Source organism: Canis lupus, chromosome 1 (assembly GCF_048164855.1).
Source record: "Canis lupus baileyi chromosome 1, mCanLup2.hap1, whole genome shotgun sequence".
Lineage (NCBI taxonomy): Eukaryota > Metazoa > Chordata > Mammalia > Carnivora > Canidae > Canis > Canis lupus.
This window is the reverse complement of record NC_132838.1, coordinates 110356512-110383709: the sequence shown is the minus strand read 5'-3', so window position 1 is coordinate 110383709 and position 27198 is coordinate 110356512. Positions and strand designations below refer to the sequence as shown.

At 51.9% G+C, this 27198-nt stretch overlaps 3 protein-coding genes across 6 annotated transcripts; 2 read left to right on the top strand and 1 right to left on the bottom strand.

Annotated features, from left to right (window-relative positions):
- The first annotated feature begins 1184 nt into the window (after positions 1-1184).
- Positions 1185-14043, top strand: GIPR (gastric inhibitory polypeptide receptor). 2 transcript variants are annotated; one of them, XM_072774362.1, is made up of 14 exons: positions 1185-1260; positions 2478-2605; positions 2997-3096; positions 3543-3650; positions 4717-4820; positions 5927-6030; positions 6231-6375; positions 7085-7244; positions 7454-7514; positions 7834-7903; positions 8021-8109; positions 8201-8339; positions 10278-10319; positions 10416-14043. In XM_072774362.1, the coding sequence occupies exons 2-14, from the start codon at positions 2534-2536 to the stop codon at positions 10620-10622; spliced, it is 1401 nt and encodes a 466-aa protein (XP_072630463.1). In that variant the 5' UTR covers positions 1185-1260; positions 2478-2533; the 3' UTR covers positions 10623-14043. The 2 variants fall into 2 exon arrangements, with proteins under 2 accessions (XP_072630463.1, XP_072630462.1); XM_072774361.1 differs by having other exon boundaries at positions 10278-14043.
- On the bottom strand, positions 13782-19717 carry SNRPD2 (small nuclear ribonucleoprotein D2 polypeptide). The gene is made up of 3 exons (XM_072774397.1): positions 19201-19717; positions 17267-17446; positions 13782-14049 (listed from the first exon to the last, which is right to left on the bottom strand). Coding segments are annotated over exons 1-3 (357 nt in total). The 5' UTR covers positions 19203-19717; the 3' UTR covers positions 13782-13874.
- Positions 19345-27198, top strand: QPCTL (glutaminyl-peptide cyclotransferase like). 3 transcript variants are annotated; one of them, XM_072774385.1, is made up of 7 exons: positions 19345-19630; positions 20725-20868; positions 21835-22116; positions 23568-23729; positions 23817-23916; positions 24385-24501; positions 26444-27198. In XM_072774385.1, exons 1-7 carry the CDS (start codon positions 19448-19450, stop codon positions 26587-26589), a joined length of 1134 nt encoding a protein of 377 aa, XP_072630486.1. In that variant the 5' UTR covers positions 19345-19447; the 3' UTR covers positions 26590-27198. The 3 variants fall into 3 exon arrangements, with proteins under 3 accessions (XP_072630486.1, XP_072630471.1, XP_072630477.1); XM_072774370.1 differs by having other exon boundaries at positions 19495-20225; XM_072774376.1 differs by having other exon boundaries at positions 19497-20225; positions 23577-23729.

Below are 27198 nucleotides of genomic sequence, written 5' to 3'. Positions count from 1 at the left end.
GCTGAGAACTGGAACTCGGTTTTTAAGGCTTCCCCTCTCATGTAGATGAGATGTTCCCTGTGTTTTAGGGCAAAGGAAGAGACTGGAAATGGAGACTGTGGGAAGGTGTATGATTTGGTGGTGACCGTGACCGTGAGACCTAGTGAGGCTGTGGGTTCGAGTGTGATCACAACATGATGGTGTGTGATCCTTTGTGCATCTGTGGGGATGCGTAGGATGCTGTGATGGTGGCATCGTGGCATGTGATGTGTGTGTGACTATGTAGGACTCATGAGTGCGGGTGAGGACAGGGTGCAGAGTTGAGTGTCCGTATCCTCATGGCTCTGGATGTGACCCTGTGAGGGTGACAGCGTGACGACGTGACACCGAGAGTGTGTACTTTAGTGACAGTTGGAGAAGGTATGTTGTTGGGATATGACTGTAGACTCTGGTGACCGTGTGAACTGTGAGAGTGGTAATGGGTATGGTTGTGTGACCTTGTGTGTCACAGGTGATGGCACCAAAGGATTACATGTTTGTGAGGGACCACATATGGGTGCGTGTCTGTCATCGACGGTCATTCTTCTAGCCTCTGCTCTATGCCAAAGCTTGCTGAGTGATGCTGGGGACCTAGAGGTGACTGCCAGTGAGGAGACAGAAGGCGTTTGTGACGGGACCTAATGATTGTGTGACTGCGTGTGTGACTGCGTGTGTGACTGCCCAGGATCATCAGCACTGTGGGAAGTGGTGATTGTGTTGTTCTGTGAGTGGAGGAGCCTGCACTCCAGCTGCACGGCTGTCACTGTGGATGCCTGTCAACCTGTAGGGGAGAGACCTTGGTTCTCTGAATGTGACTGTGGATTGCGTGACTGTAAGTGACCATCAGCAAAATATATTTGCAGTGAGGCTCAGTGTGTGCCTCTGTGCTGTGCCTCTCCATGGCTTGGTGAATGGGACCACGTGTGACACTGTGTGTGGCTGCGTGACTCTGGCTGTGTGCCATGGCTGGGTGGGATGGGTGGGATGGGTGGGACAGTGTGAAAGACTGTGGGCCCGGCTCTGTGACTGCTCTTCCACGTGACCTTGAGCGGCAATGATCCTCACGTGCTGCTGGCCCCAGACTCTGGGTCTCAGCCCCAGAGCTCCCCCTCCTGCTCCCTGGCCCCGCCCTCTCCCACCACCCCAGGCTGTCAACTCCTCCAGAGCCCAGGAGAGGCAGTGGAGGCAGCAGCAGAGGCAGCAGCAGCCCGAGTGAGTGATCAAGGGAAGATCTGGGGACAGGTGAGGGCTTCCCCATCCCAGCTCGTTCCCCTGCCCTCATGTCCCACTCAAGTCCCCGGGGTCCCCTCTTTCTCTGTGTCTTAGCTCATGCTTTTGTCTCTTTGTCTCTCCGTGCCCCTCATCGTTCCGTCTGCCCGTCTCTTCATATCTCTGTCTCCGTGTCTCCGATCTCTGTTTAGCCTCTGGATGGCTCGGTTTCTCTACGTTTATCTCTCCTTGGATCATTTTCTGTGTCTCTCACCAGGTCTCTATCCCCTGTTTGTTTCCTAACCCACATTTTTGTCTGTCTTCTGCTTTCTGGTCTCTTGCTGTGTTATCTCATTCTGTTCAGTTTATGTATTTCTGTCTTAACCATTTCTGGGGCTCCCTCTGAGATCTTCCCCGCTTCCCCCTTTCTTCACATGGTGCTGTGGGGGAGTTACTGGGGTTAGACGGATTTTCAGGCATGTGGGCCCCTGCAAACCTAAGCCCAGAGTCTGGCTCCTCTCTAGTCCCTAGGGAGAGGGTTGTTCCATGGACTCTGGGCTTTATCCACAGCGGGCAAGTTTTTTTTTTTTTTTTTTTTTTTAGATTTTATTTATTTATTTGAGAGAGAGAGAAACAGAGACAGAGACAGAGCACAAATAGGGGGAGGGGCAGAGGGAGTGAAGCCGAGGCTGCTGAGCTCAGAGCCCGCCCGATATGGCGCTTGATCTCAGGACTCCGGGATCATGAACTGAGCAAAGGCAGACCCTTAACCTATTGAGCTTCCCAGGTGCCCCTACAGCGGTCAAGTTTTATAAGGTCGGGATCCTCCCGATCTGCCATTTGAAAACCTTCTGGGCTTGGAGAGTGGGAACTCCGACGGTTATTTCTAGCTCATGCCAGACAGTTTCTATGCCTTCCTCTCCAAGGCAGCCCCCAGATTCTCCAGAACCTCTAGGTCTAGACTCAGGGTGACATTAGCGCTTCCGCTGGGAGCAGCTCTAGGGCAACCGCGCCCTCAGCAAACACCCCCCTTCCACCGCTGCTGCCCCAGCAACAGTTGGGGGCGGGCCTAGGAATCACGTGCTGGATCTTGGCCTCGCCCACCCTCCCCCACCCCTCGAGTCATCACTTCTGGGGGCCTGGGGAGGGGGCCCCTGCCTCCTAGTCCGCTTATTTGAAGCTCAGAGCGGGTGGCGCTGGGGCTGGAGGCGGAGGTCAGAGGCTCCTGACTCTGCCTCCTGACCCTTCAGGCCGGACTGCCCCTACGCGACCAGGCCCTCGCCCCCCATGCCCTGCCGCCCTCGCAATGTCGATCTGTCCGCCTTGGCGGCTGCTACTGCTGCTCTCGTCGTGGAGGCCGCTGCTCGGGAGGGCGGAGGTGAGGACCCGAGGAGCCGCAGGAGTTCAAGGCTAGAAGGGAGGTCTAGGGACGGTTTTAAGTCTCCCCGCGCTGCAAGAGAGAGTTTTAAGACTGCCTAGATTCAAGTTGTTTCCAGTCTCTCTTCTTTCCCCTTCAAATCCTCCTGATGATTTCCAGCCACTCCTTCCCCTAATTTTGCTGAAAGTTTTCAGCCCTCCACAGCAACTCCGCTGGTCTAGGCACCCCTCCAGACTCAGAAGAGAGTTCTAAGCCACCCAAGACTCCCGGACAAAACAAGGCAACCTCTTCAAATCCCTGTAGCGTGTCTCTAGCCCACTTGAACCCTGCTGCCTGAGAGTGGGGATCGGTCGAGTGTGTGTGGGGTGTCCTCCCTGCTCTCTTTCCATAGACAGACTCTGTCGGTCAGACGGCGGGGGAGCTGTACCAGCGCTGGGAACGGTACCGCAGAGAGTGCCAGGAGACACTGGAAGCCGTGGACCCCCCAGCAGGTGTGACTGGGAGCGGGGACCGGGGGTGCGGGAAGGACTAGGGCCGAGGGGGGTGTGCTTGAGTCGGGCTAGGGCTGACGGTTCAGGGGGGCCTGAAGGAAGTCTGGGGTAGGGGTGGGCTGGGTTGGAGCTGCCTGAGTGATGCTTGGCTTGGGTGGGAAGGACCTAGACCTGAATGCGCGGAGGGACGCAACTCCGACCAGTGGGAGAGGCCTGGGAAGAAGCTTGAAATGGGCGGGGCCTCGGGCGGGGCTGCACGCGGTGGGCGGGGCCGAAGGGCGCGAGTGGGGCGGAGCCTGGGGTCTGGTGAGAGGGGCGGCGGCCGGGCCGGCCCCGGGCCACTCCAGGTGGGCGGGGCTAGGGAGGAGCTTGCTTGTGATCCGCCGAGAAGCCTTGGGTTATGTTCAGTCTGTCCTCCCGACGTCCGGCCTCCACGCCCACCCCAGACCTCGCCTGTAACGCGTCCTTCGATATGTACGTCTGCTGGGACTACGCTGCACCCAACGTCACCGCCCGTGCGTCCTGCCCCTGGTACCTGCCGTGGCACCGTCACGGTGAGGTGCCCCCTGGACCCCAGGCCCTTCCCTGACAAAATTAACTTCTAACCCTGCCCCAGACACCACTGCACCCCTCCCCACCCCCCCACTGCGAGTTCGCCTACACTTGATCTCCTGCTCCTCTCTGGCTGGGTGTCTCCGTCTGCCTGACCAACCCTGGCTCTGCCACTTAGTGCCCCTTCTCTCTCCATCTCTCTGAGGATCACGGAGTTCTTATTTTCTCTGGGCGTCTTGGTCTTTCCATCCTAACTGGCTATTTGGCCTGGAGCAATTTATTTAACTTCTTTATGCCTCAGCTCCTTTTTTTTTTTTTAATAAATATTTTATTTATTTATTCATGAGAGGGATCCCTGGGTGGCGCAGCGGTTTGGCGCCTGCCTTTGGCCCAGGGCGCGATCCTGGAGACCCCGGATCGAATCCCACGTCAGGCTCCCGGTGCATGGAGCCTGCTTCTCCCTCTGCCTATGTCTCTGCCTCTCTCTCTCTCTCTATGTGACTATCATAAATAAATAAAAAAATTTTTAAAAAATTTATTCATGAGAGACACAGAGAAAGAAAGACAGAGACACAGGCAGAGGGAGAAGCAGGCTCCATGCAGGGAGCCCTATGTGAGACTCGATCCGAGGACTCCAGGAACAGGCCCTGGGCTGAAGGAGGCGCTAAACCGCTGCGCCACCCGGGCTGCCCACCTTCTTTAAAAAAAAAAAAAAAAAAAAATTACTTATTTATTCATGAGAGACACACAGAGAGAGGCAGAGGAAGAAGTAGGCTCTGCAGAAGCCCTATGTGGGACTCGATCCTTTGGCTCTGGGATTATGCCCTGGGCCGAAGGCAGACGCCCAACTGCTGAACCAGCCAGGTGCCCCAGCTTCCTCTTTTGTAAGATGTGGTTGATAACAGTGTCATTTTCATAGGCTTGTTAGGAATATTAGTTTAATTAATATGCATAAGGGTGTATTATCATCACATCACTTTGGCTATCTCTGCCTTTGTCTTACTTTTATCTTTCTGTTTCAGTCTCTGTTTCTCTGTGCCTCTGACCCCTTCCTTTGTGTCCCCACAGTGGCTGCAGGCTTTGTCCTCCGCCAGTGTGGCAGTGATGGCCAATGGGGACCTTGGAGAGACCATTCTCAGTGTGAGAACCCAGAGAAGAATGGGGCTTTTCAGGTAAGAAGTGTTGAGGGATTCAGGTCAGAATGTGCAGGGAGAGATGAAAAGGCAGCTGCTTCAGGCTAAACTTGAAACCCCTTGTACTATTCAAAGACTCTAGGTTCCAAGTGATAGAAATCTAACTTTTTAATTTTTTTTTATTTATTTATGATAGTCACAGAGAGAGAGAGAGAGAGAGAGAGAGAGGCAGAGACATAGGCAGAGGGAGAAGCAGGCTCCATGCACCGGGAGCCTGATGTGGGATTCGATCCCGGGTCTCCAGGATCGCGCCCTGGGCCAAAGGCAGGCGCCAAACCGCTGCGCCACCCAGGGATCCCAAAATCTAACTTTTTAAAAAATATTTTATTTATTTATTCATGAGAGACAGAGAGAGAGAAAGAGAGAGAGGCAGACACACAGGCAGAGGGAGAAGCAGGCTCCTTGCAGGGAGCCTGATGTGGGATGTGATCCCCGGTCTCTAGGACCATGCCCTGGGCCGAAGGTGGAGCTAAACTGCTGAGCTAAGGAGGCTGCCTGATAGAAATCTAACTTAAATAAGTTGGAGAAAGAAGAGAAATATATTGGCTTCTGTGATTGAAAAGTATAGGACAACAGCTTCAGGCATAGCTGGATCTAGTGCTCAAAAGATATTGTTGGGAATCTTTTTGTCTCTCACCACACCATGATTTTGCTTTCCTCTGTGCTGGTCTCATCTTTTCTGTGGGGTGGAAAAGTGTGGTCCTCTTAATTAGCATGAGGCTCACATACCATCAACCAAGCAAGACTGTGAGGAGACTGAACTTTGTTCTTAATAGCTCTAATGTAATGTCCAAGGATTGCCACTTTGGGTCATGCATCCACTCTGCATTAATCACTGTGTATGTGTGTGTGTGTGTCTGTGTGTGTAGGGGGTTATATAGAATGCTCTGATTGGCTGGTCACATGCTTAGCCCTGGAGTGAGAGGTGGAGTCGGCCCCACTCAAACAAGGGTTGTTGGATCCCCAAGAGGAAACTGGGATGCTAGCCAGGAACAAAAAGCAGGGCCCCTTTCTGACCCTGGGGGAAACACTGAACTCTGTTCCTGTGTCCTCCTACCCTCCTGAACTCTCCTACCCCAACCTAGGATCAACGGCTGATTTTGGAGCGGCTGCAGGTCATGTACACCGTGGGCTACTCCCTGTCCCTGGCCACACTGCTGCTAGCCCTGCTCATCTTGAGTTTCTTCAGGTGGGACCTCTAGCCTTGAGTCACAGCAGCAGAGACTGGGTTCCAGTTTGCCTAGTAAGATGGGGTAGTCAGGCTCCCCTAGCAACAAGCATCCAATGGTGGTTCTGTGGGACAGGCTGGGAGGTGATTTGATTTAAGGAGCTCTGTGTGGCCAAGGACAGGTATCCAGGGGTCCCCAGACTGTGCCCCAAATCCCTTAGGCGGCTGCGCTGCACTCGCAACTACATCCACATCAACCTGTTCACGTCTTTCATGCTGCGGGCGGCGGCCATCCTCACGCGAGACCGTTTGCTACCTCCACCTGGCCCCTACCCTGGGGACCAGGGCCCCGTCCTGTGGAACCCGGTGAGCATCTCCCCTCTTTCTTAAATTGGGATTTTGCCTCCTCTGGTGGGGCCAAGAGATTCCCAACCCATTTACTACCTCCTACACTATCAACAGTTTATCTCTCTGGAGCTCTCCAAACACATTTGAAGAGGGGTCCTTCCAACTCAGCCTCCTCCTAGTCCACCCCATCACCTCCTTCCTCATTATCTCCCTGGACTTTTTCACAAAGGAGAGAGGGTCCCTCTGCTGGAGGTGGGGTGTGGCAGGATGGGAGAAACTAACCCGTGGGGGTGGGATTTGGTAGATACCAATCTGTTACTTGAGACAAAGGTGGAGAGGCTAGAGGCTGGGGGCTCAGGTGAGAAAAACTTTCAGGTGAGAAAAACTTTCCCGTAGCGAGCTGGGTCATGCCGATTGTGAAGAAGCTATGTGCTGGGGGAGTCCTGGTGCTGTCCCTGAGAGAGGCCATAGTTGGGGGGGAATTTGGGGTGGGGGAGAAACTGACAACAAGATGGGAAATACCAATTGTTAAAGTGGTAAGAGCTGGACAGCTCTGGGGGTAGGGAAAGAGAATAGGAGAGAGAAATCTATCACAGACGCCATCCTCTGGTGATGCAGAGCAGGAGGTAAATAGTCGAGGGCAGGAGATAGGGTGGAAGAATGACCAGGTGGATGGAGGAGGAAGGCTTGGGGACACCCTGGAGGCCCTGACTGCCCCCTCCCCCAGGCCCTAGCTGCCTGCCGTACGGCCCAGATCGTGACCCAGTACTGCGTGGGTGCCAATTACACGTGGCTGCTGGTGGAGGGTGTCTATCTGCACAGTCTCTTGGTGCTCGTGGGAGGTTCCGAGGGGGGCCACTTCCGCTGCTACCTGCTCCTCGGCTGGGGTGAGCCCCGACCCTGTCCCCTGCCCAACCTGGCACGTCTCCATTCCCCCAACTACCCTGCTGGTCTACCTCAGGGGTGCTCCTTCCTTCTCTGGGCTTTCGCCTCCCCATCCTGGCGGGGGAAATTCCGCGGGTCTTGGGCCTGGCGGGGCCCGTGCGCGCGCTGACAGCTGCGGCGGGGTGGGGGGCGGGGGTCGGGGTCTGCACAGGGGCCCCCGCGCTTTTCGTCATTCCCTGGGTGATCGTCAGGTACCTGTACGAGAACACGCAGTGAGTCTTGGGGTCTGGGGTGGGGCCTGGGAGGCGGGCGGAGTTCTGAGGGACTTGGGCGGGTTGTGATGGAAACGTGGGGAGGTTCGGAGGGCAAGTAGGGGCTGGGAGGGTGTGGATGGGATTTAAAGGAATGGGGAGCTAGGAAAGGTGGTGTCCTGGAAGAGGGCGGGATGGGGGCGAGGCCTGGATCGTAGCGGGCGCAGCTTTAAAGGAACGGGGGTGTGGCGCTCAGGAAAGTGGGCGGAGCTGGCGAGAGAGGGTGCGTGACCCTGTGAGTCCTGGGGTTTTCTCTTAGTTCTACTCCCCCCACCCCCAGGTGCTGGGAGCGGAACGATGTCAAGGCCATTTGGTGGATCATACGCACCCCTATCCTCATGACCATCTTGGTACGGCCGACTCTGACTCCTCCTGGCCCTCTGGAATTTCCCACCCTGGGAAATGGGGGCCTACCCTCTGTCCCCAGGACAGGATTGGGTCGGCTCAGCCTCTATCTCTCCCTGCAGATTAATTTTCTCATCTTTATTCGCATTCTTGGCATCCTCGTGTCCAAGCTGAGGACGCGACAGATGCGCTGCCCGGACTACCGGCTGAGGTGAGGGAGCAGGACGGGCGTGGAGGGAGCGGGGCGGGGTGCGAGACAGAGGACCTGGGGCAGGGGGACCACTGCCACCCTCTACCTCCAGGCTGGCTCGCTCCACATTGACGCTGGTGCCCCTGCTGGGCGTCCACGAGGTGGTGTTTGCTCCGGTGACAGAGGAACAGGCCCGGGGTGCCCTCCGTTTCACCAAGCTCGGCTTTGAGATCTTCCTCAGCTCATTCCAGGTGCTAAGGCGATAAGTCGGGGTGCCGGGGTTACACCCCTGGTCCTGGGGCCCTCCTCCCCAGAGGAGCATGGGGCTGCAATCGTCCACTGATGCGGCCACCCAATAGGGTGTAAACATGTTCACAAGTTCATTCATATATTCTGGGCAAAATACTGAGCTAGCTCTGTCCAGAGCTGGGGAGGTAGGAAGGACCAAGAGAACAAAGCAGGTAGGCTTAGCAGTACTGCCTCCTAGAGACGATGGAGGGCATTGCAGCCCAGGCAAGCACAGGGCCAACTTTGCAGCTCTGTGGCCTTCACCTAGGGTCTAAGTCTAGGGTAGGTAAATGAGTTGCCTGAGGCACAAAATGTAAGGAGGCACCAAAATTCAAGGCCAACAACCCTGTGCTTGCCTGCCTAACCCTAGTTGCCATGCTTTTTCCTTGCTGGGCCTCAGTTTCCTCATCTCTAAGTGGAAACAATACTGATCTCACCTCACAAGGCTCATTCATTCATTAAATTCAGGAAAAATTTACTGAACACTTACTGTGTACCAAGCACTTTTCCGGGCCAAGAACCAAATGGTCCCTACCCTCTATCAGGAGAGACAGATTGCTAAACATCCTATGTAAATAAAATATACAGAATGTCAGATGGAGAGATATTCCTAGAAGTGGGGGTAGGGGGAAGCAAGAAAATAGAGAAGCAGACAAAATATGGGGTTATAGACAGTGGGTGAGGGCCTCACCGAGAAGACGGCCCCTAACATGGAAGAGAGTACCTTTCCCAATGGAAGAAGGCCAACATGCCTGAAGTGGTGGGAGCTACAGGGAGCAAGGGGGAGACATGACAGTGAGGTAACATACCCGGGCAGATCCCTGGGCCAAGTGAGTACCTTGGCTTTTCCGTGAGTGATTCAGGAGCCACGGGAGCAGAGGGAGGTGATCAGAGGTAGATTTTAACAGGATCATGAAAATGAATAGTAAGATTTGTAAGATCTTAACATAAATAATTCATTGTATTAGTTTACCAATTTATTTAATTTTTAAAAAGATTTTATTTATCCATTCATGAGAGACACACACAGAGAGAGAGAGAGGCAGAGACACAGTTAGAGGGAGAAGCAGGTTCCATGCAAGGAGCCCGATGCAGGACTCGATCCCGGGTCTCCAGGATCACACCCCGGGCTGCAGGCGGCACCAAACTGCTGTGCCACCGGGGCTGTCCTAGTTTACCAATTTATTTGTAATTATATATTACATATATATTTTAAAGATTTTATTTATTTATTCATGAGACAGAGAAAGAGGCACAGATATAGGCAGAGGAAGAAGCAGGCTCCCCAAGGGGAGCCTGATGTGAGACTCGATCCTGGCCCAGGACCCCAGGATCATGACCTGAGCCAAAGGCAGATGCTCAACCACTGAGCCACCCAGGTGTCCCTATATATTTTATATTTAAAGTTTATATGCAAAATGTATAAACTTATATAAAGATAATTCTTAAGTAAATTAATTTATTAATAATATGTAATATATATAATAAAAGGTTATAAGAAGCTTAAGAAAAAGGTTTTACACTGTGTGCTGGGCACTCCAGCTTCTTGCATAGGATTATCTTAATTCTGACAACCAGCACTATAATATGACCCCATTTTACATATGAAGAAATAGAGGCACAAAGGGGTTAAGCACTTGCCCAAGTGGGTCAGAAAATGGGGAAGCTGTTATCATAATTAGGTGGCCTACCTCGGAGGTTCCCTTTTAATTAACCCCCTTCTTGCTCAACAAACTGAGGCAGGCAAAGGGGAGCCTGGAGCTCGAGGGTGACTGATATGGCCTAGGACCAGGGTAGTGGCAGCCTAGGTTGCCTGGGACCAGGTAAGGGTCCGAGCTCATTCAGGGGGTGTCTGTGATCCTGCCCCCACTTGTGATTTAACCCCTTGCGTCCTCCGGCAGGGCTTCCTGGTCAGCATCCTGTACTGCTTCATCAACAAGGAGGTAGGGACGGCCTCGGCTCGCCGCCCGCGCCCTCTGGCGGCCGCACAGGGAATGGCCGGGAACGCAGGGAAGGTTCTGAGCGCCGTCGCATTGCAGGTACAGTCGGAGATCCGCCGCTGCTGGCACCGCTGCCGCCTGCGCCACAGCCTCGGGGAGGAGCAGCGCCAGCCACCGGAGCGCGCCTCCAGGACCCTGCCCTTGGACTCAGGCCCCTGCCGGGTCGCCGCTGACGGTGCCCGGTCCTTGGGGACCCTGCCGGGGTCTGGGGACGAGGCCAGCCGGGTCTTGGAAAGCTACTGCTAGGCAGTGGAGATCCTGTGTCCGTTTTAGCACGTATTCATTGAGCACCTGCTGTGTACCAGGCCCAGTGTGGAGGTGTGGAGGGCGCTAGAGAAATTGGGGTGTGGTGGGAGGAGGAAAACAGAAGACAAAGTCCCTGTTCTTCTAGAGTTCACAGTTCACAACTGAGGGGGGTGGGCAGCAAAGACAGAACAAGTTATACATACACTGTGGAACTGGCTAAAGAAGAACAATTAAAGGGAGCCTAGGGTGGCAGGAGGGCATCTCCAAGGAGGTGGCACTTAAGCCATACCTGCAAGAGGTGAAGGAGACTGCTTTGGGAAGAGGATTCTAGGCAGAAGCAGCAGCATCCGCAGAGGCCTTGAGGCAAGAAAGAGCTCAGCCATGCATGAGGAACAGACAGGTGGCCTGCATGGCTGGAGTGGGATGAATCTGGGCCAAGAGATGTGGGGAGAGAGAAGCAGGCAAGGGCATTGAAGATTCCTAGCAGCAGCGTCTCCTGGGCTAATTTTTTTTTTTTTTCTTTTTTCTGGGCTAATGTTTTAAGCAGATCCTCTGTCTGCTATGTGAGGGAACAGATTATTAGGGGCAGGAGTGGCAGCTTCAGAAGCATGTGAAGTAGTTGGGCTCTGGCACTATTTTAAAGGTAGAGCTGAGGATTTGCTGATGTTTTGCATGAGGGAAGTGCAGCAAGAGAAGTCAAAGAAGACTCCTAGGTTTGGGATGGTGGAAAGAGAGAGGGAGATGACGTTCAGTGGGGGTTGAGCCAAGAGTGTTCTTTGGACATGTTGGGCTGGGAAAAATGCCCTGGAGCTCACAGGACAGGTGAGAGATGGAAAGAGAAATGTGAGCAGCACTGGGGGCCAGAAAGGAGGACTTCATGTGTAGACTAAACATGAACCATTCAAGGCAGGCCTCAGAGCTGCAACTAGGACAGACCACTGCCGGCTGCGGGTATGGACGCACCTCTCCACCCTCCTGGGCAGCCCTTGGAGACTGGGAGAGATGGAGAGAAACCGACAGCCTGTGTCTGGACCACCTGTACACACACAAGACCCTCACTCCTAAATCCTTCCCCCACTTAGAACTGCACTTAGATTTAGTTAGTACCTGGGTGTTATTTCCCTTGGGGTCCCCAGTCCCCTGGACAGATGTGCCCCACAGCAGCTTAACGGAGTCCTTCTTCATAGGTTTGGGGTGTGTGTGTGGGTGTGGTGCTAAGGTAGGGGCCTTGTAAATAAAGCATGAGAAATAGCTGTACTTTTTTGTGTATGAGAGGTGGGTCAATCTTCTCCCCTAGGTCATCAAGAGAAATGAGAGGTGGGCTGTGTGCTTGTGGTAGCCTTGCAACCCCTTCAGTCATGTGTTGCCACAAGAACAGGGACATTACACCACCACTGTCCCCCATGCCTAAAAGAAATCCTGATTGGGACTGTTCATGTGATTTCCTGATACTTAACTATTTGCAATGTATACAATTAAAATATTGTGTGTGTGCCAAACAATTCTGAGGGCTGCTTCTCTAAAAGATAGTATAGGAATAGTAAGGCTGCAGAAACCAGCCTGGTTTAAACTTCACTTGGCTACTTATTCACTGGGTGACTTGGGAAACATTCCCAACCTGTGCCTCGGTTTCCACTTCTGGCAAGCGAGTAGTGATGGTACCTATATTCTGCGGTTGCCTGAGATTCCAGTGAGTTATTCTTAGGATACTTCCTGGTGCATGGTGCATGCTTTTCCTGCATTCTGTTTTTGTTTTCACCCAATGACAACTTGGCAGGGGTGGGTGAAGATGTGAGGAAATACAGACTGATGCCAGGCAGGGTGCCTGAGGCTGGAACTTTGCTGCCAGGTTGCAGGGCAGGGAAACCAAATTCCATTTCCTGGGGGAGGATAAGTCAACAAGAAGGGGAAGCAGGGCAAGGATCTGGATCTGAACCCAGGACTGTGATTGCAGGGCTTGTGCTATCCCAGCTCCTGCACAAGAATTGAATCCTTGCAGGGTGGAGAGTGGGGCAGGAGTATCTCCTGCAGCAGCACCACTACTGCCACATCACAGATAACTTGGCTCCATCATTTCTTGAGTGACCCTGGGCAAGGCACTTGCTCTCTCTGGGTCTCAGCTGTCTCACCCATAAAATCAGATAGCTCTAGTATCTACCCACCAGATGACTATTCTCATTAGATGTGAGCCACTCAGTAAACGTGCATCTTTATAACCTCATAGCTGTTGCCCTATGTCAAGCCTTCTCCTACAGGGTCCCTTGCTCTGTCACTTACGGACTCATGGACTAACTCAGGATGTGCTTTCACAACTCAGTGTATCAGACGTCTCATTTTTTCTGAGGCCTGCAAACCCCTGCACCCACCCAGTATTTGGTCTTATTTGGGGAACAAAGCAAGAGATGCAGGTAGAGACAGAACACAGAGACATGGGTGGGGGAGAGCACGATGTGTGCGAATCAGAGCAAGACAAGGATCTTCCTTATACCCCCACAATAAGTGAGCCCCCCCGTCCCACCTCTATCTCCATACGTGTCAGAAAATTTCTCCCAAGGGTAATTAAGTTGTAATTTGTGGGCAGTGGAGCTCAGGGTTAAGCCCCAGGCTCTGGCACAGGGGAGGTTTGAATTATACCATCACCACTTCCTGGCTGGATCCCCTCGGGGGAATGCTCTCTCCTTTCTGTACCTCAGTTCCCTCCTCTGGCAATGGAGGTCATAATGAACAGTGTCTGCTCAGCACAGAGGAAAGGGCCTGGCACCCTAACAGCTGGCAGGTGTTAGTGGCAATCACTACCACTGTTTGGGTACTGACTACTCTAACTATATCCTCCTTCTCCTCTCAGTGAGGGCTGGTCAGGGCTCTCCTGGGTACTGCTGTGTCCCCAGCACTGCAGCCAGACCTCAACTTATTGAGAGAGAGGCAGAGGAAGGGAAGAGAGACGCAGCGATGAGAAGCTAGAAAAGATTAAGAAGGGAAAGAGAGCCCTCTGTATCCAACCCATTCACTTCACAGATGGGGAAAAAGAGGCCTGAGGAGGGGCAGAGACAGGGCCTCTTCACGGGATCAGAGAAGTCTGCACCCTAGCACCTGGCGCCACACCCAGCTGCCTCCCTTCCCCAAGCCTGTCCCTGTCACAAGGCTCTGGGAACAGACAGATGCCACTAGACAAAACCCAGGACTTTATTATTCCCATTACAAAGGGCAGGTCTTCGCAGGAGGGAGCAAATTCTGACGGCGGGGAGGAGGCCGCTACTTGCCAGCGATGAGTGGGTTCCGCAGGACCACGATGACGGAGTCCCCACGCAGGAACATCTTGGAGATGTAGCGGTCCTTGTTGACTGGCTTGGACTTCTTCTTGCCCTTGCCGCTCTTGGGGACCTCGGTCCACATCTCCTTCACATTCTCCAGCACCATGTTGCAGTGCCTGGGGGTAGAGGGCAGGCACCAGGAGTGAGGGAGAAGCCTTCTGCCCACCCCTCTTCCAGCAGCTCACATGGGATGAAGGTGAGGGCCTGGGACAAGGACAGCCAGGGACCCCCCACACCACCTCTGCCAGTCTTCAGGTTGAGGCTTGGCCAAAGGACTTCACTCCTCTGTGCCTCAATGTCCTGCTTTCTGACATGGAGTCATTCACAGTGCCTCCCTCATAGGGCTGCTGTGAAGATAAATTAACCAATACAGCATTCTTGCAAAGACTTAGAAGGGGGCCTGACCCAGGGGAAAGGTAAGCAAAATGGGTCTGCTTGTGTTTCTCAACTCTAAGTACTTCTGAAAGCATCAGCAAAGGAACTGCTGCTATTTGTGGAGCCAGAGGTCCCTGGGGCCTATGGAGGAATGTGATGCCTCCGCCGCAGTTGTGCTTGGTCCCTATCTCCTCAGGGTGCCAGGTGGACACGTTTGAGGACAGTACAGATTAGCCCACTCAGCAAGCACCTGCAATGAATACAGCAGTGAAGCTGACAGATGCAACCCCTGCCCTGATGGGATGTGAGGAGAGAAGAATGCTAAGCAAGTAAACAGATGGATCTGATACACTGTCAGGTTACAACCCCTGCTATGAAGAAAAATTAAAGCCAGGTGAAGGGATAGAAAGATAGAAGGAAATGTTACTGAGTGGCAAGAAAAATAAAGTATTTAAGAGTGGGGAAGCTCTGTGCCTTGCTGTGGAGTAATATCCACGAGAGACTGTTGAGTGACAAAACCAAGTATGCAAGTGATCTTTTGAAGGGAAGAAAGGGGGTAGGAGAAGCATCTATACTGCCTGCCTCCTTTTGCTTTGTACAGTACAGAATCCTGGAAGACACTTGGAGGCCGGGGACAAGCTGCATGGAATGTTATCATTGGACTGCTATTACTGTTTTTGGAATCCTGTGAATACATTAGCAATTCAGAGAAAAATAAGCTTAAAAAAAAAATGAAGTAGCATACCCACATGGAAACATTTCAAGGCATGTTGTCAAGTGAAAAAGCTGAGGTCTAAAACTGTGTGGTTTGCTATTAGCAGTGATTTAAAATAAAGTAAAGCACACTCTTGTGTCTGTTGGTCTGATGTCATGTGAGGGGACCTGAGGAATTTACCGTGGAAGGATTCCTGGGGAGGGCAACTGACTGACAGGGAGAAAAAAGACTTGTTCCTCATTGAGCACGTTCGTTTCTTTTGAATTTTGCCTCAACTGCATGCACTGCTCACTCAAGAAAGGAACATAATTAATACAATAAGTAACAGGGTTAAGAATGCCTTAGCTGACCTGCAGGGATGTTCACAGATCACTGAAAAGTACGAAAAACAAGATGCAGAGTAGCACATGGAAGATTCTATCTTAAAAACAATTACATTTATGATATGACAACATGTCAATTCCACCTCCATAAAGCTGTTAGCTGGGGACCCGGGTGGCTCAGTAGTTGAGCATCTGCCTTTGGCTTGGGTCGTTATCCTGGGGTGCTGGGATCAAGTCCTGCATGGGGCTCCCCATGAGGAGTGTGGTTCTCCTTCTACCTATGTCTCTATTTCTCTGTCTCTCATGAATAAACAAAATCTTTAAAAAAATAAAAAATAAAGCTGTTATTTAACACCACAAAGAAGCCCGTGTGTGTGTGTGTGTGTGTGTGTGTGTGTGCTGAGCGTGAGTGAGTGAACTGTGGCAGGATACACACTAGGGTGGGAAGCTGATGTGGGGATATGAGGAAGAACTGGGGGAAAGTCCTCTTAAAAAAATGGGGGGGGGGCACCTGGGTGGTACAGTTGGTTGAATGTCTGACTCTTGGTTTTGGCTTGGGTCATGATCTCAGGTCATGAGAGTGAGCCCCACATCAGGCTCCTTGTTCAGCATAGTCTGCTTGGAACTCTTCCTCTCTGCCCCTTCCCCCCAAAATAAATGAAGTAAATCTTTAAAAAGATGTGGACACACAAATGTATATGAATAAACCACCACCGATTGTGCTCTTACTAAGCACCCAGGTGCCCTCTTCGAAGCAGTAAGCCAGTAATTCTCACTACATCTCACCCCCAGAAGGTAAACACTAGTATCACCCCCAGCTTGCAGAGCAGGACACTGGCGCAGTGGGATGATGTTTTAGAAGTGGCACAGCCCTGTTCAAATCTAGGTCTATCTGCCTTTTTGGGCCCAATACTTCCTGTTCTCACTCTTATTCTCCTTGAGAAGAAACCGAGGCTCCAAGTGAAAAGACTTATTCATGGTCATGTAACAGCTCGTGGCAAAAACATTCTAGACTTACACTTCGCCATACCACTTCCCAAATGCTAACTGAAGGCTGCAGGTTTTATGTTTATTGAGCATTTATCATGTTAGCTACTGAGCCAAGTACCCTTCCTACAGAAATATTTAATCCTCACAACTGTTCTATGAGGGGTATTTTTATGACGCACAGTTTGCAGACAAGGACACTGAGGCCGAGAGAGGAAATAACACTTGCTGTTCCCTCTGGCTGAAACACTCAGACCCTGGCTTCCTCCTTCATTGTATTTAGGTCTGTTCATCACGGTCTCTTCCTATGGAACCCCTAGCGTTACCGTCTAGGACAACACCTCCTTCCCAGCACTCCACACTCTCACCTGCCTTTACTATTCTTATGACACATTGTTTGTGTGCTTGCTGTTGGTTTCCCTACCTATGGCATAAGCTCTCTTAAGTATAGGAGTCCTCTTTCAGTCATTGCTGTGTCTCTGGAGCCTAAAAAAAGTACTGGGCATGGTACTTTATTTTTTTCTTTTGGGGCATGGTACTTTATATCGTAACTGCAAAACCTGATTAATAAGAGCTTCCTGGTGCCAGATGCTGTACTTCTAATGACTGTATTACACATCACATGTATTAAGTCACTGAATCTCTGCAATCACCAGAATTACTGCCATTGAATGGAAGAGATAAAGTTACTTGTTGAAGGTTTCATGGCTGCTAAGAGGCAGAGTCGAGACACAAACCCAGGAAGCCTGGCTCCCAAGTACATGCCCATCACTACTGTACTGCACAGCTGGAAGGACAACAAGACACCATTGCACTTTGAGGTCTGAATATGCTTATGCCCCAGGACTCTGAAAACCTTGTATTTGGGTTCCTCACACTGGAACTGTGTCTGCATTTCCAAGACAGAACACCTTCCAGGACCCAGGTGCTTACCTGTCGAAAGCCTTCACACGGCCCAGGAGCTTCTTGTTGTTGCGGCAGTTGATAAGCACCTGGGTGTTGTTCTTGACTGACTGTGTGAGCACAGAGAGCGGACCCGTGTTAAACTCTTCCTCCTCCCGCTTCTGTAGCTCCTCTGGGGTCATCTCACTCTTGGGTTTGTTGAGGAGGCTCCTGAGGGGCAAGCATGGAACCCGTAGGTGAGAGGCCCAGAGCTAGAGCGTGGGTGGTCACATGATGTCTCCCCAACCCACCCACCCCCCTGCTCAGTCCCTCTTGCATGGCATCACCAGCTGGATGCTGAATAGACATTTCCAACCGTATACATCCTCAGTTGAGCTCCAGATCTCCCAATCACTCAAACCTACTCTTTCCACAGCCTTCCTCATCTCCATCATTCTAGTTCCTTGAGCAGAAACCCTGATATCAACTTGACTCTTCTCTCTCACATCCTACATTCAATGTCAGCAAATTCTGTCATCTGCCTCTAAAATATACCCAGAATCTGTTTCTTACCATGGCCTAAACCTCTATCATCTCTCTCCTGAGAGCCTTACTTGTCTCCCTACCTCAGCCCATGCCGCTGACCGTCTGTTCTCCACAGCAGTCCCAGAGGTTGTATCAAAATCTAAGTCATATCATTTCACTCTTCGAAACCCTCCCATGGCTCCCATCTCTGTGTAAAAAGTAAAACCCAAAGTTTTTACAATGCCTGGCATCTTCCCATCCTTCTCTGTTCCAGCCAGTGGCCTTGAAGGTGGTCCTTTAAGATATTAGGCAAGGGGCGCCTGGGTAGCTCAATGGCTGAGCATCTGCTTTCGGCTCAGATCCTGACCCAGGGGGAATCCCTGGGTGGCTCAGCGGTTTAGCGTCTGCCTTTGGCCCAGGGCACGATCCTGGAGTCCCGGGATCAAGTCCCACATCGGGCTCCCTGCATGGAGCCTGCTTCTCCCTCTGCCTGAGTCTCTGCCTCTCTCTCTCCCCCTATGTCTATCATGAATAAATAAATAAAATCTTAAAAAAAAAAAAAAAAAAAAAGATCCTGACCCAGGGATGCTGGGATCGAGTCCCACATCGGGCTCCCTGTGGGGATACTGCTTCTCTGTGTCTCTCACAAGTAAATAAAATCTTTAAAAAATATATAAGATATTAGACAGACTTTCACCTTGGGCATCTCCCTTCGTTTTCCCTCTGCCTGGATACCTCCCCAGGTATCTTTGTGGTTCTCAGGTTCTTCAGGTCTCTGCTCAACTGCTGCCTTCTCAATGTGTCCTGCACTGGTTATTGAGTTACTTTCTCTCAAAACTAGTACTCCCCATTGTTTGGATCCTGCTCTTTTGCTTCTTTACTCACTTAGCTCTGATCACCTAACACACGCCATACACTTTACATTTTTATCACCGGTGTGTTCATTGTCTGCCTTTTCCCACACCCATAAGCTGCAGCAGGGCATTTTTCTTGCGGGATGGGGGTCGCAGTCACTGATGTATCTCACGTAGTTAAAGCAGTGCCTAATACATGAGTGCTCAATAAATAATTGCTGAATGAATACCAAATCAGGAAAATCATTAAGGCGATTCGTGAGCCGAAAAAGTCGCGAATGAGGTGAACTTCTCCAGCTCAAATTGTCCGGGTAAGTCCCGTACCTCAAACCGTTATTTCTAAAACTCCGCACTCCCGTTTCCCAGGTTCTTTGCTTCCCCTTAAAATCCATTTCAGCGAGACTCATTATCGGGGAAATCCCGGCTCATTAACTGATCAAGTGCCTTCCCTCGAACTCAGGACCCGTAAAAGGCCCCATGCCCATCCTCAAACTCGTCAGAACGGTGCGTACTTTACCCCTAAAACCTCTGCCTCCGATCCCGCCTCGCCCACCACCGGCAAACGGCCACATCTACGCCCTCGACCCCACTCCCGCCGGGCCTCACATGGTGGTAGCGGCTGCGCTCGCAGATCAGCTCCGTCTTCCCCGCGTTGCTCCTGCCTCTGAAGAGAGGGCTACAGGCGGGACTTCCGTTTCCTGTGGCCGACTTCCGTCGGCGCCTGCGCAATCCCAACCTGCACGGTGTGGGCGAGGCCTGTTGCCGTGGCAATCCGCGCCGGCCCCGCGCAGACGTGGGGTAGAAGCACTGCGTAGTAGCTCAGGGTCTTTCAGGACCATATGGAGAGAAGACAATGGAGAGAAGAATAAAGCGGGTCCGACTCAAATCGTTTCGTTGTAGAGCGGCACAAGCTGAAGAAGGGACAGGACACGGCATTCCAAAAGCCCGCCGGCTCCGCCCTCGGGGGCGCGGCCTCCGTGTAGCCAATCGGCTCCTCGCTTCTGGGACGGGCACCGCCCCTTTTCCATCGGTGTCGGTTCGTTTACGTGTCTATTGATCTTTCCGACTTCGAGTAACCAATCCTTTGCCTTCCTACGGGAGGGGCGGAGACCTGCTCCTTGGTCCAACGTTTTTCAGGATCAAACATTGCTCATTGGCTTCCGTTCCTCCGTTGAGGCGGAGCCTCTCCCTTTCGCACTACCCTTTTGGGTTGTGCAACCCTCAGGGGAACCAACCCCAAAGCCCCAGGGAGACAGGAAGGCGTGTTCTCAGAGTGAGGGTCGCCATTGGTTTCACTGACCGAGGGTGGGTGGGATGGTGCAGCCGCTCTTCGTGTTTATTGGTTCGGTGATTCCATGGGGTGGGATTTGGCTGGGCCTAAACTATCCGCGGTCCGGGACCGGTTTCGGGGCGAAGCTGCCATGCCTTCCGGGGGCCGCGGGCGGTCCCGGCTACGGCTCGGGGAACGTGGCCTCTTGGAGCCGCCCTCCCCGCCCAAGCGCCGCCTGCTCCCGCGGGCGCACTTCTTGCCTCTGCTTCTGCTGGCCCTGGCCCTGGCTTCGGCGACCTACACCATCTGGAGCGGCTGGCACCACCAGACTGAGGAGCTGCCGCGGGGCCGGGAGCTGCGGGTGAGGCCCGGCAGGGGCACGGGCACCGCGGGAGCCCTCATTCCCCGCCTCCCCTTCCCTGAGGTCTCAGGTTGACGTGGCTGTGTCGTCTGGCCCAAGCTGCAGGTGCTGCGGTCTCCGTCGATAGAGCGCATGCCCGTTGCTAACGAACTGAGGCTTTGGGCTTGTTCTGTAATAGGTGGTTCTACCTAAGAGGGAGAGTCTGCAGTAGTAACACTGGGAGTTCTGGGTTCCAATCTGAAAGTCAGCTATTTGGAAGAGTCCCTTCCTCTCTCTCGGCCTCGATTTCCCCATCAGGATTGAGGTGGGCTGGACCTGGTGGGTTTAGAGGGACTTTCCTTAGCCTAGGATTTCTTCTGGAAACCTCCGATGCTGGAGGTTCGAATTAGGAAGAAGAACCGGGGCTTCTTAGGTGCGATGGCGTCCGGGTTAGGGTTGGAATGGGGGTTGCCCTCACGTTCGGTTCTTCTCTTCCCTCTCCTTGCTCCCTCCTCCTAAGGGCCGCTTGATCGGAAGCCTCTCCGAAGCCCGGCTGCGGCGGGTGGTGGGGCAACTGGACCCACACCGTCTCTGGAACACTTATCTGCGCCCCCTGCTGGTTGTGCGGACCCCGGGCAGCCCCGGCAATCTCCAAGTCAGAAAGGTAAAGGGCTCCACCTCCCACCTCTGACCCAAGCAGCCTGCCAGGGTATTGGAACTAGGCATTCTTTTTTTTTTTTTTTTTTTTTTTTTTTAAGATTGTATTTGTTTTCTCATGAGAGACACAGAGACATGGGCAGAGGGAGAAGCAGGCTCCCTGCGGGGAATCCGATGCTGGGGCTCGATCCTCGGACCCCAGGATCACGACCTGAGCCAAAGGCAGAGGCTCAACCACTGAGCCACACAGGTGGGAATAGGCATTCTGCCCCAAATCCCCCAAGCAGCTAAGACCCCCAGCTGAGGCTCTGACTGGAGCTAATCGGAATCTAGAATCCCACCTTGGTAACCACAACTGTATTGCCCTCTGTACGGCCCCCAAAAGCTGAGTGTGTGCTAGGCAACAGCTCTGTGGGGTGAGTACCAATGTAATCCTCACTCTGCATATGGAAACTGAGGAGCAGAGCAGTTAGGCATTTTACCCAAATCCCACAGCTAATAAATGGTATACCTAGGGTTTCAACCCAAACTTCAGGTTGATTCCAGAGCTGGCACAAGAACATCTCTATATTGCCTCCCAGAAAGCATCCAGTCATTTGAATACTTACCCTCTGAGTTCAAATCCCACATCAGCCACTTGGAGTGTGACCTTGGACTAGTTTCTTAACCTTCTGTGCCTTAGTTTCCTTATCTGTGAAATGGAGCCATTGACTGTCCTCATTCCTATAGGGCTCCTAGAACAGGGCTTTGGCACACAGTTAGTGATTTGAAGATTATCTTGGCATCGAGCTGCAGAGTCACGGCACACCTGGCATTCTGTAGGGTCTCAGCAAAAGCATGTCAAGGGAATGACTGAAACCAAAGTGAGGATTATGAGTCAGCCCAACTGCTGTGCATGGCTCAGGTCACATGGCCCTTTTCCTGACCTCCTCCCCAGTCCCCACCCATCCTCCCACCTCTCTCCTGCCACTAGTTCCTGGAGGCTACACTACGGACCTTGACAGCAGGCTGGCATGTGGAACTGGACCCCTTCACAGCCTTGACACCCCTGGGGCCACTGGACTTTGGCAATGTGGTGGCCACGCTGGACCCAGGGGCTGCCCGTCACCTCACCCTTGCCTGCCATTATGACTCCAAGCTCTTCGCATCTGAGTCGGTTCCCTTTGTGGGGGCAACAGATTCGGCTGTACCTTGCGCCCTGCTGCTGGAGCTGGCTCAGGCCCTCGACAGGGAGTTGAGTAGGGCCAAGGAGCAGGTGAGGAATGAGGGAAGGTGTGGGGGGCTGGGGCTGACTCTACCCTAGTCCAAGCCCCCATCCTTCCCTGCTTGGACATGTCTTCCTACCTCTTTTCCACACACGTAGTCACAGGGACTTTTCATCCCCTGAATGTCCAATCCCAGCTTTCCTCTGCCCAATACCCTCCCATGGTTCCCACCTCATTGCAGGCATAAACCTTATGCCTTCTAGTAGCCCTCATGGGGCCATGTAGAACCTTTGCGTTCATCACTCACAAGGGTTACTCCCACCTGAGAGCATTTGTACCTGCTGTTTGCTCTGGCTAGAATGTTCTTTCAACAGATACCTTCCTGGCTAGAAATGTCACCTTTCATTCAAATGTCCTCTCTGATGTCACCCCCTCAGAGATGGTTTCCTATCCACCCTGAAAGAGCTCCCTGTCACTGTCCCAAGCATTGTGGTGTTTTATGTTGTTGCATTTGTCTATCTTCCCAATAGGCAGGGTTTTTGCTGCTTTTGTCTTCTGCTGTATTCCCTGGGCCCAGAGGATTACCTGGCATAAGTTAGGATGTCAAGAGAAATGTGTGGAATGTATAAATGAAAGAAAACACAAATCTCCTCCTCCTGCTCAGGCCCCTTCCATGGCTCAAACCCCCTCTAACAAAGCCCAAGCTCCCTGGCACTTGCTCATCCCTCAGGCCTTTTCACAAAGCTCTCTGATCTGGCACCGGCACTTGGCCATGTTGCTTCTTGCCTGGGAACACCTTTCCCTCTGCCCCATTTCACCAGGCCAGCTCCCACTCACCTCCATACAGACATCCCTTCCCAGCTGACTCAACATGCTCCCCAACTCCCTTCCTATGCTTTTTTAGAACCCCATAGTTCTTTTAAGTTTTATTTATTCATGAGAGACATGGAGAGAGAGGCAAAGACATAGGCAGAGGGAGAAGCAGGCTTCCTGCAGGGAGAGCCTGATGCAGGACTCGTTCCCGACCTGAGCCAAAGGCAGATGCTCAACCACTGAGCCACCCAGGTGCCCCTAGAATCCCATAATTCTTGGAAGCATTCGTCCCATGTGCATTTCACTGTATGAGGATTCGTTGTGAGTCTGTCTCTTCTGCTAAATGAGCCTAAGGAGTAACAATAATAATAGGGCTGACTCTTTTTGGTTACTCTATGTCAGGCACTATTCTAGGACCTGGATTCGCATCCTACTGTATGATTAGAATTGTTATTAACCCCATTTTGTCATCTGACACTTTGAGATGTTAGGAACTTACCCAAAACTACTCAGCTATAAAGTGGCCGAGCCAGATTTGAACCCCAGTGGTCTGGTTCAGAGTCTACACTTCTGGCCACCATGTTCTACGAGTGAGGACACCTAGTTTGCCCTATTCAGTGGTGCAAGTGGGCAGGAAGGTGGACTGGTCAAGGCTGAGGCCTGGAACCAAGCTGGCCCTGACCACCAGCTCCCACAGGAAGCCCCGGTGACTCTGCAGCTGCTCTTTTTGGATGGTGAAGAAGCACTGAAGGAGTGGGGACCCACAGACTCCCTCTATGGCTCCCGGCACCTGGCCCAGCTCATGGAGTCTGCACCCCACAGCCCGGGCCCCACCAGGATCCAGGCTATCGTAAGACCAGGGCCCCGTTGGGTTCCGGTGAGGGAGGGAGTGGGCGATGCAAGGTTGCAACACCCCACCTGGACTCTCTCTCCCTAGGAGCTCTTCATGCTCCTTGATCTCCTGGGTGCCCCGAATCCAAACTTCTACAGTCACTTCCCTCATACAGCCCGCTGGTTCCATCGGCTGAGGAGCATCGGTAAGGGGGAAGGTGGAGGGGGGCACCTGCTTTCTGAGGGGTCATCCAGACTGCCCTCTACCTCCTGACTCTCTCCCCAAGGCACTAGGGCAGAAACACAAAGATCCCATGGCAATCAGGTGTCGTGATTACACACAGGCTCTGGGGTCCAGTAGCCCTGGGTTTGAATTCTGGCTCCACCTCTTACCAGCATGTGAACCTGGGCAAGTGGCTTCATTCATCTCTGAGCCTCCGTTTCCAATCTGTAAAATGGGCATGATAGTAACAATAATAGAGGTATCTCCCTCCTAGCCTCAGAGAGAATAGAGGAAACTGGGAATACAGCCTGTAGTAGGGCTAGCTAACTACATCCTTTTGGGGGACTATCAGTGCTTTACCCCAAGCCTCCTGCCAGGCCCTGATCTGTGAGCAGGGGAACGTTTGACCTTGAGGCGCTGACCTTTGCTCTCTAATCCCCACCACCTGCAGAGAAGCGCCTTCACCGCATGAACCTGCTGCAGTCTCATCCCCAGGAAGTGATGTACTTCCAGCCCGGGGAGCCCCCTGGTTCTGTGGAAGATGACCACATCCCCTTCCTCCGCCGAGGTACTTGCTTTGGGGGGGTGGGGTAAAAGGTAGGTGGGGGGCATCCAAGGGAAGGACAGGTAGGACCTGGCCCTGACCGCTTCCCAGGGTTGGGGACTAGTGGTAAGTGCCTAAACTTTTCTTTGCCTTATCTTTCTCATCTGTAAAATGGGGATGCTAATAGCTCCTATCTCAGAGTTGTTGAGGGGATCGAATGAGCTCATATACTTAAAGACGTTACTTGCACGGTACCCGGCACACAGTAAGCATTCAAAGAATGTTAGCTACTACTGTCAGTGCCTCCATGAACCCAGATTCCAGTACTTGGCTTTTAAGGTCCTGGCAGCCCAGCAGAATCATCTGAGGAGCTTCGAGAAATGCTCAGTTGCATTTCAGGCCTGCTAAACCACACTCTTGGGTCTCTGCGTTATTTTCACAAAACTTCCAGATGATTGTGTTGCACAACCAGGACTGAAGACCTCTGGTAGAGGGGTTCAGAATATAGGTTTTAGAATCAGACAAGGTTGGGTTCTAGTGTCTGCCACTTACCATTGGCAGATTACTCAGGCTCTCTGGTCCTGTCTCCTGTGTGTCTTCTGGAAAACACACCTGTATGTGGATATTCATAATCATGGGGTTGGGAGGATTGAATGAGATTAGGTACATAGAATGCCTTCTCATACAGTACATGTCATAATATAGTAAGTGCTAAAAATTGCTTTTTAAATTTTTACTCTCGGGATGCCTGGGTGGCTCAGCAGTTGAGTGTTTGCCTTTGGCTTGGGGCGTGATCCCGGAGTCCTGAGATCGAGTCCCACATGGGACTTCCTGCATGGGGCCTGCTTCTCCCTCTGCCTATGTCTCTGTCCCTTTCTCTGTGTCTCTCATGAATAGAATCTTTAAAAATAAAAAATAAATTTTATGATTTACTTATTCAACAAATATGCCATTCCTGAGAGTGCCTTCTTTATTGATTCTTTCAGTGATTATTTCCCAATGCAGGTCCTGGGCCAGGTGTCAGCAGTCCAGTGATGGGCCATAATCTGTCTGGGTCCTGTCTAGTGGTGGGACAGACATTTAGTGAATCTTGACACACACAAAGGGAAGTGCTCCAAGGACAGGGAAGCCATCTTAGTGCAGGGATTAGGATCACAGACTTTGGAGATAGGTGGCCTGGGTTCAAATTCTCACTGTGCTGTTTGCTAGAGGCAGGACCTCAGGCAAATCATTCTGCCCGCCTCTGTGCTTTGGTGTCCTCATCTATAAAATAGGGATAAATGTTGGATATATATTTTAAGATTTTTATTTATTTATTCATGAGAGACAGAGAGACAGAGGCAGATTCCCCTCAGAGTGGGGAGTCTGATGTGGGACTTGATCCCAGGATCCCAGAATCCCAGGATCCCAACTTGAGCTGAAGGCAGACGTTTAACTGACTGAGCCACTCAGATGCCCTATATAGGACTATTGTAAAGGATTACTGTATGGGTAAAATTGTGTGTGGAGGTGTGTGTGGCCTTAGATGAAGGCCTGGAATAGAACTATGTATGACAGAAGTGCAAGCTAAGGGTGCCTGGCTGGCTTAGTCAGTAGATCTCGGGGTTGTAAGTTTGAGCTCCACGTGGGGCATAGAAGTTATTTAAAAAAAGAAAAATGTTTTAAAGGTGCAAGCTATAAATAAAGAAGAGAAAAAGAACCTATGATATACTTGGCAATATGATGTCAAAGACCTCTTTCCCTTCTGGCCTTTTGCATAATCCATTAGGTTTTGAGTTTCTACAATTTGTGTGTGAGAACAATAGATATACTGGATATATCTTTTTAAAAAACTAACATGTTGCCCTCACACTCTTAAAATCATCATTCAGGGTTCTTCACATGCCAGGACAGAGTATCTTCAGGGTGGGGCTGAGGCGAGTTTACCCAGGCACAGATCTGACCAAGCTTCCCCTCTCCCCTACAGGGGTCCCTGTGCTCCACCTCATCTCCATGCCCTTCCCCTCCGTCTGGCACACCCCCGATGACTCTGAGGCCAACCTGCACCCACCCACCGTACACAATCTGAGCCGCATCCTCGCCGTGTTCCTGGCCGAATATCTGGGGCTCTAGCCTCCTTGGCTGATTCAGAAGGAGCAGTGCCCAGCCAGGACGCACCAAGGACACTTGGAACCAGTGGAGCTCAGGCCAGGCTGCCTGGGATATGCTGGATAATCCTTTTTTTTTTTTTGGTTCCACTTGTGCAATGATTGGAAGACCCTCTTTCCTTTGGCTCTTTCAAGCTGTCACTCTTCAAAGACACAAAAGAGACGAGACTGCTGTGAGGGTGACAGCCAAAGGAGTAAGAACTTAGACCCTGTCCTGAAGGAAGCTCTTGGTCTGAAGGTTTGCAAGGGGCCAGTGCTGCTGTTTTATAGTTAGCACATCTTGGACTGGCATTTGGGGCAGCACTACTACCCCACCAAATGAATTCTCTGTGGCTTATGGTTTAATGTCCATACAGATTGCTGTGTGGTGTCCACAGGGGATGTGCTGGTAAGCAGGAACAGAGGAGGTAGAAGCCAATAGTTGGGAACTCGAGTCTGTCAGACCCAAGAGCAATAAACCAGTGTTTCTGTGAAACATATTCTACAGAATTAGCATAACTAGGTGGTTCGTGAAAAAGGGGATCAAAGATGCAGGATGAGACATTAAATGAGTTTCTTCATTGCACAATGTGAA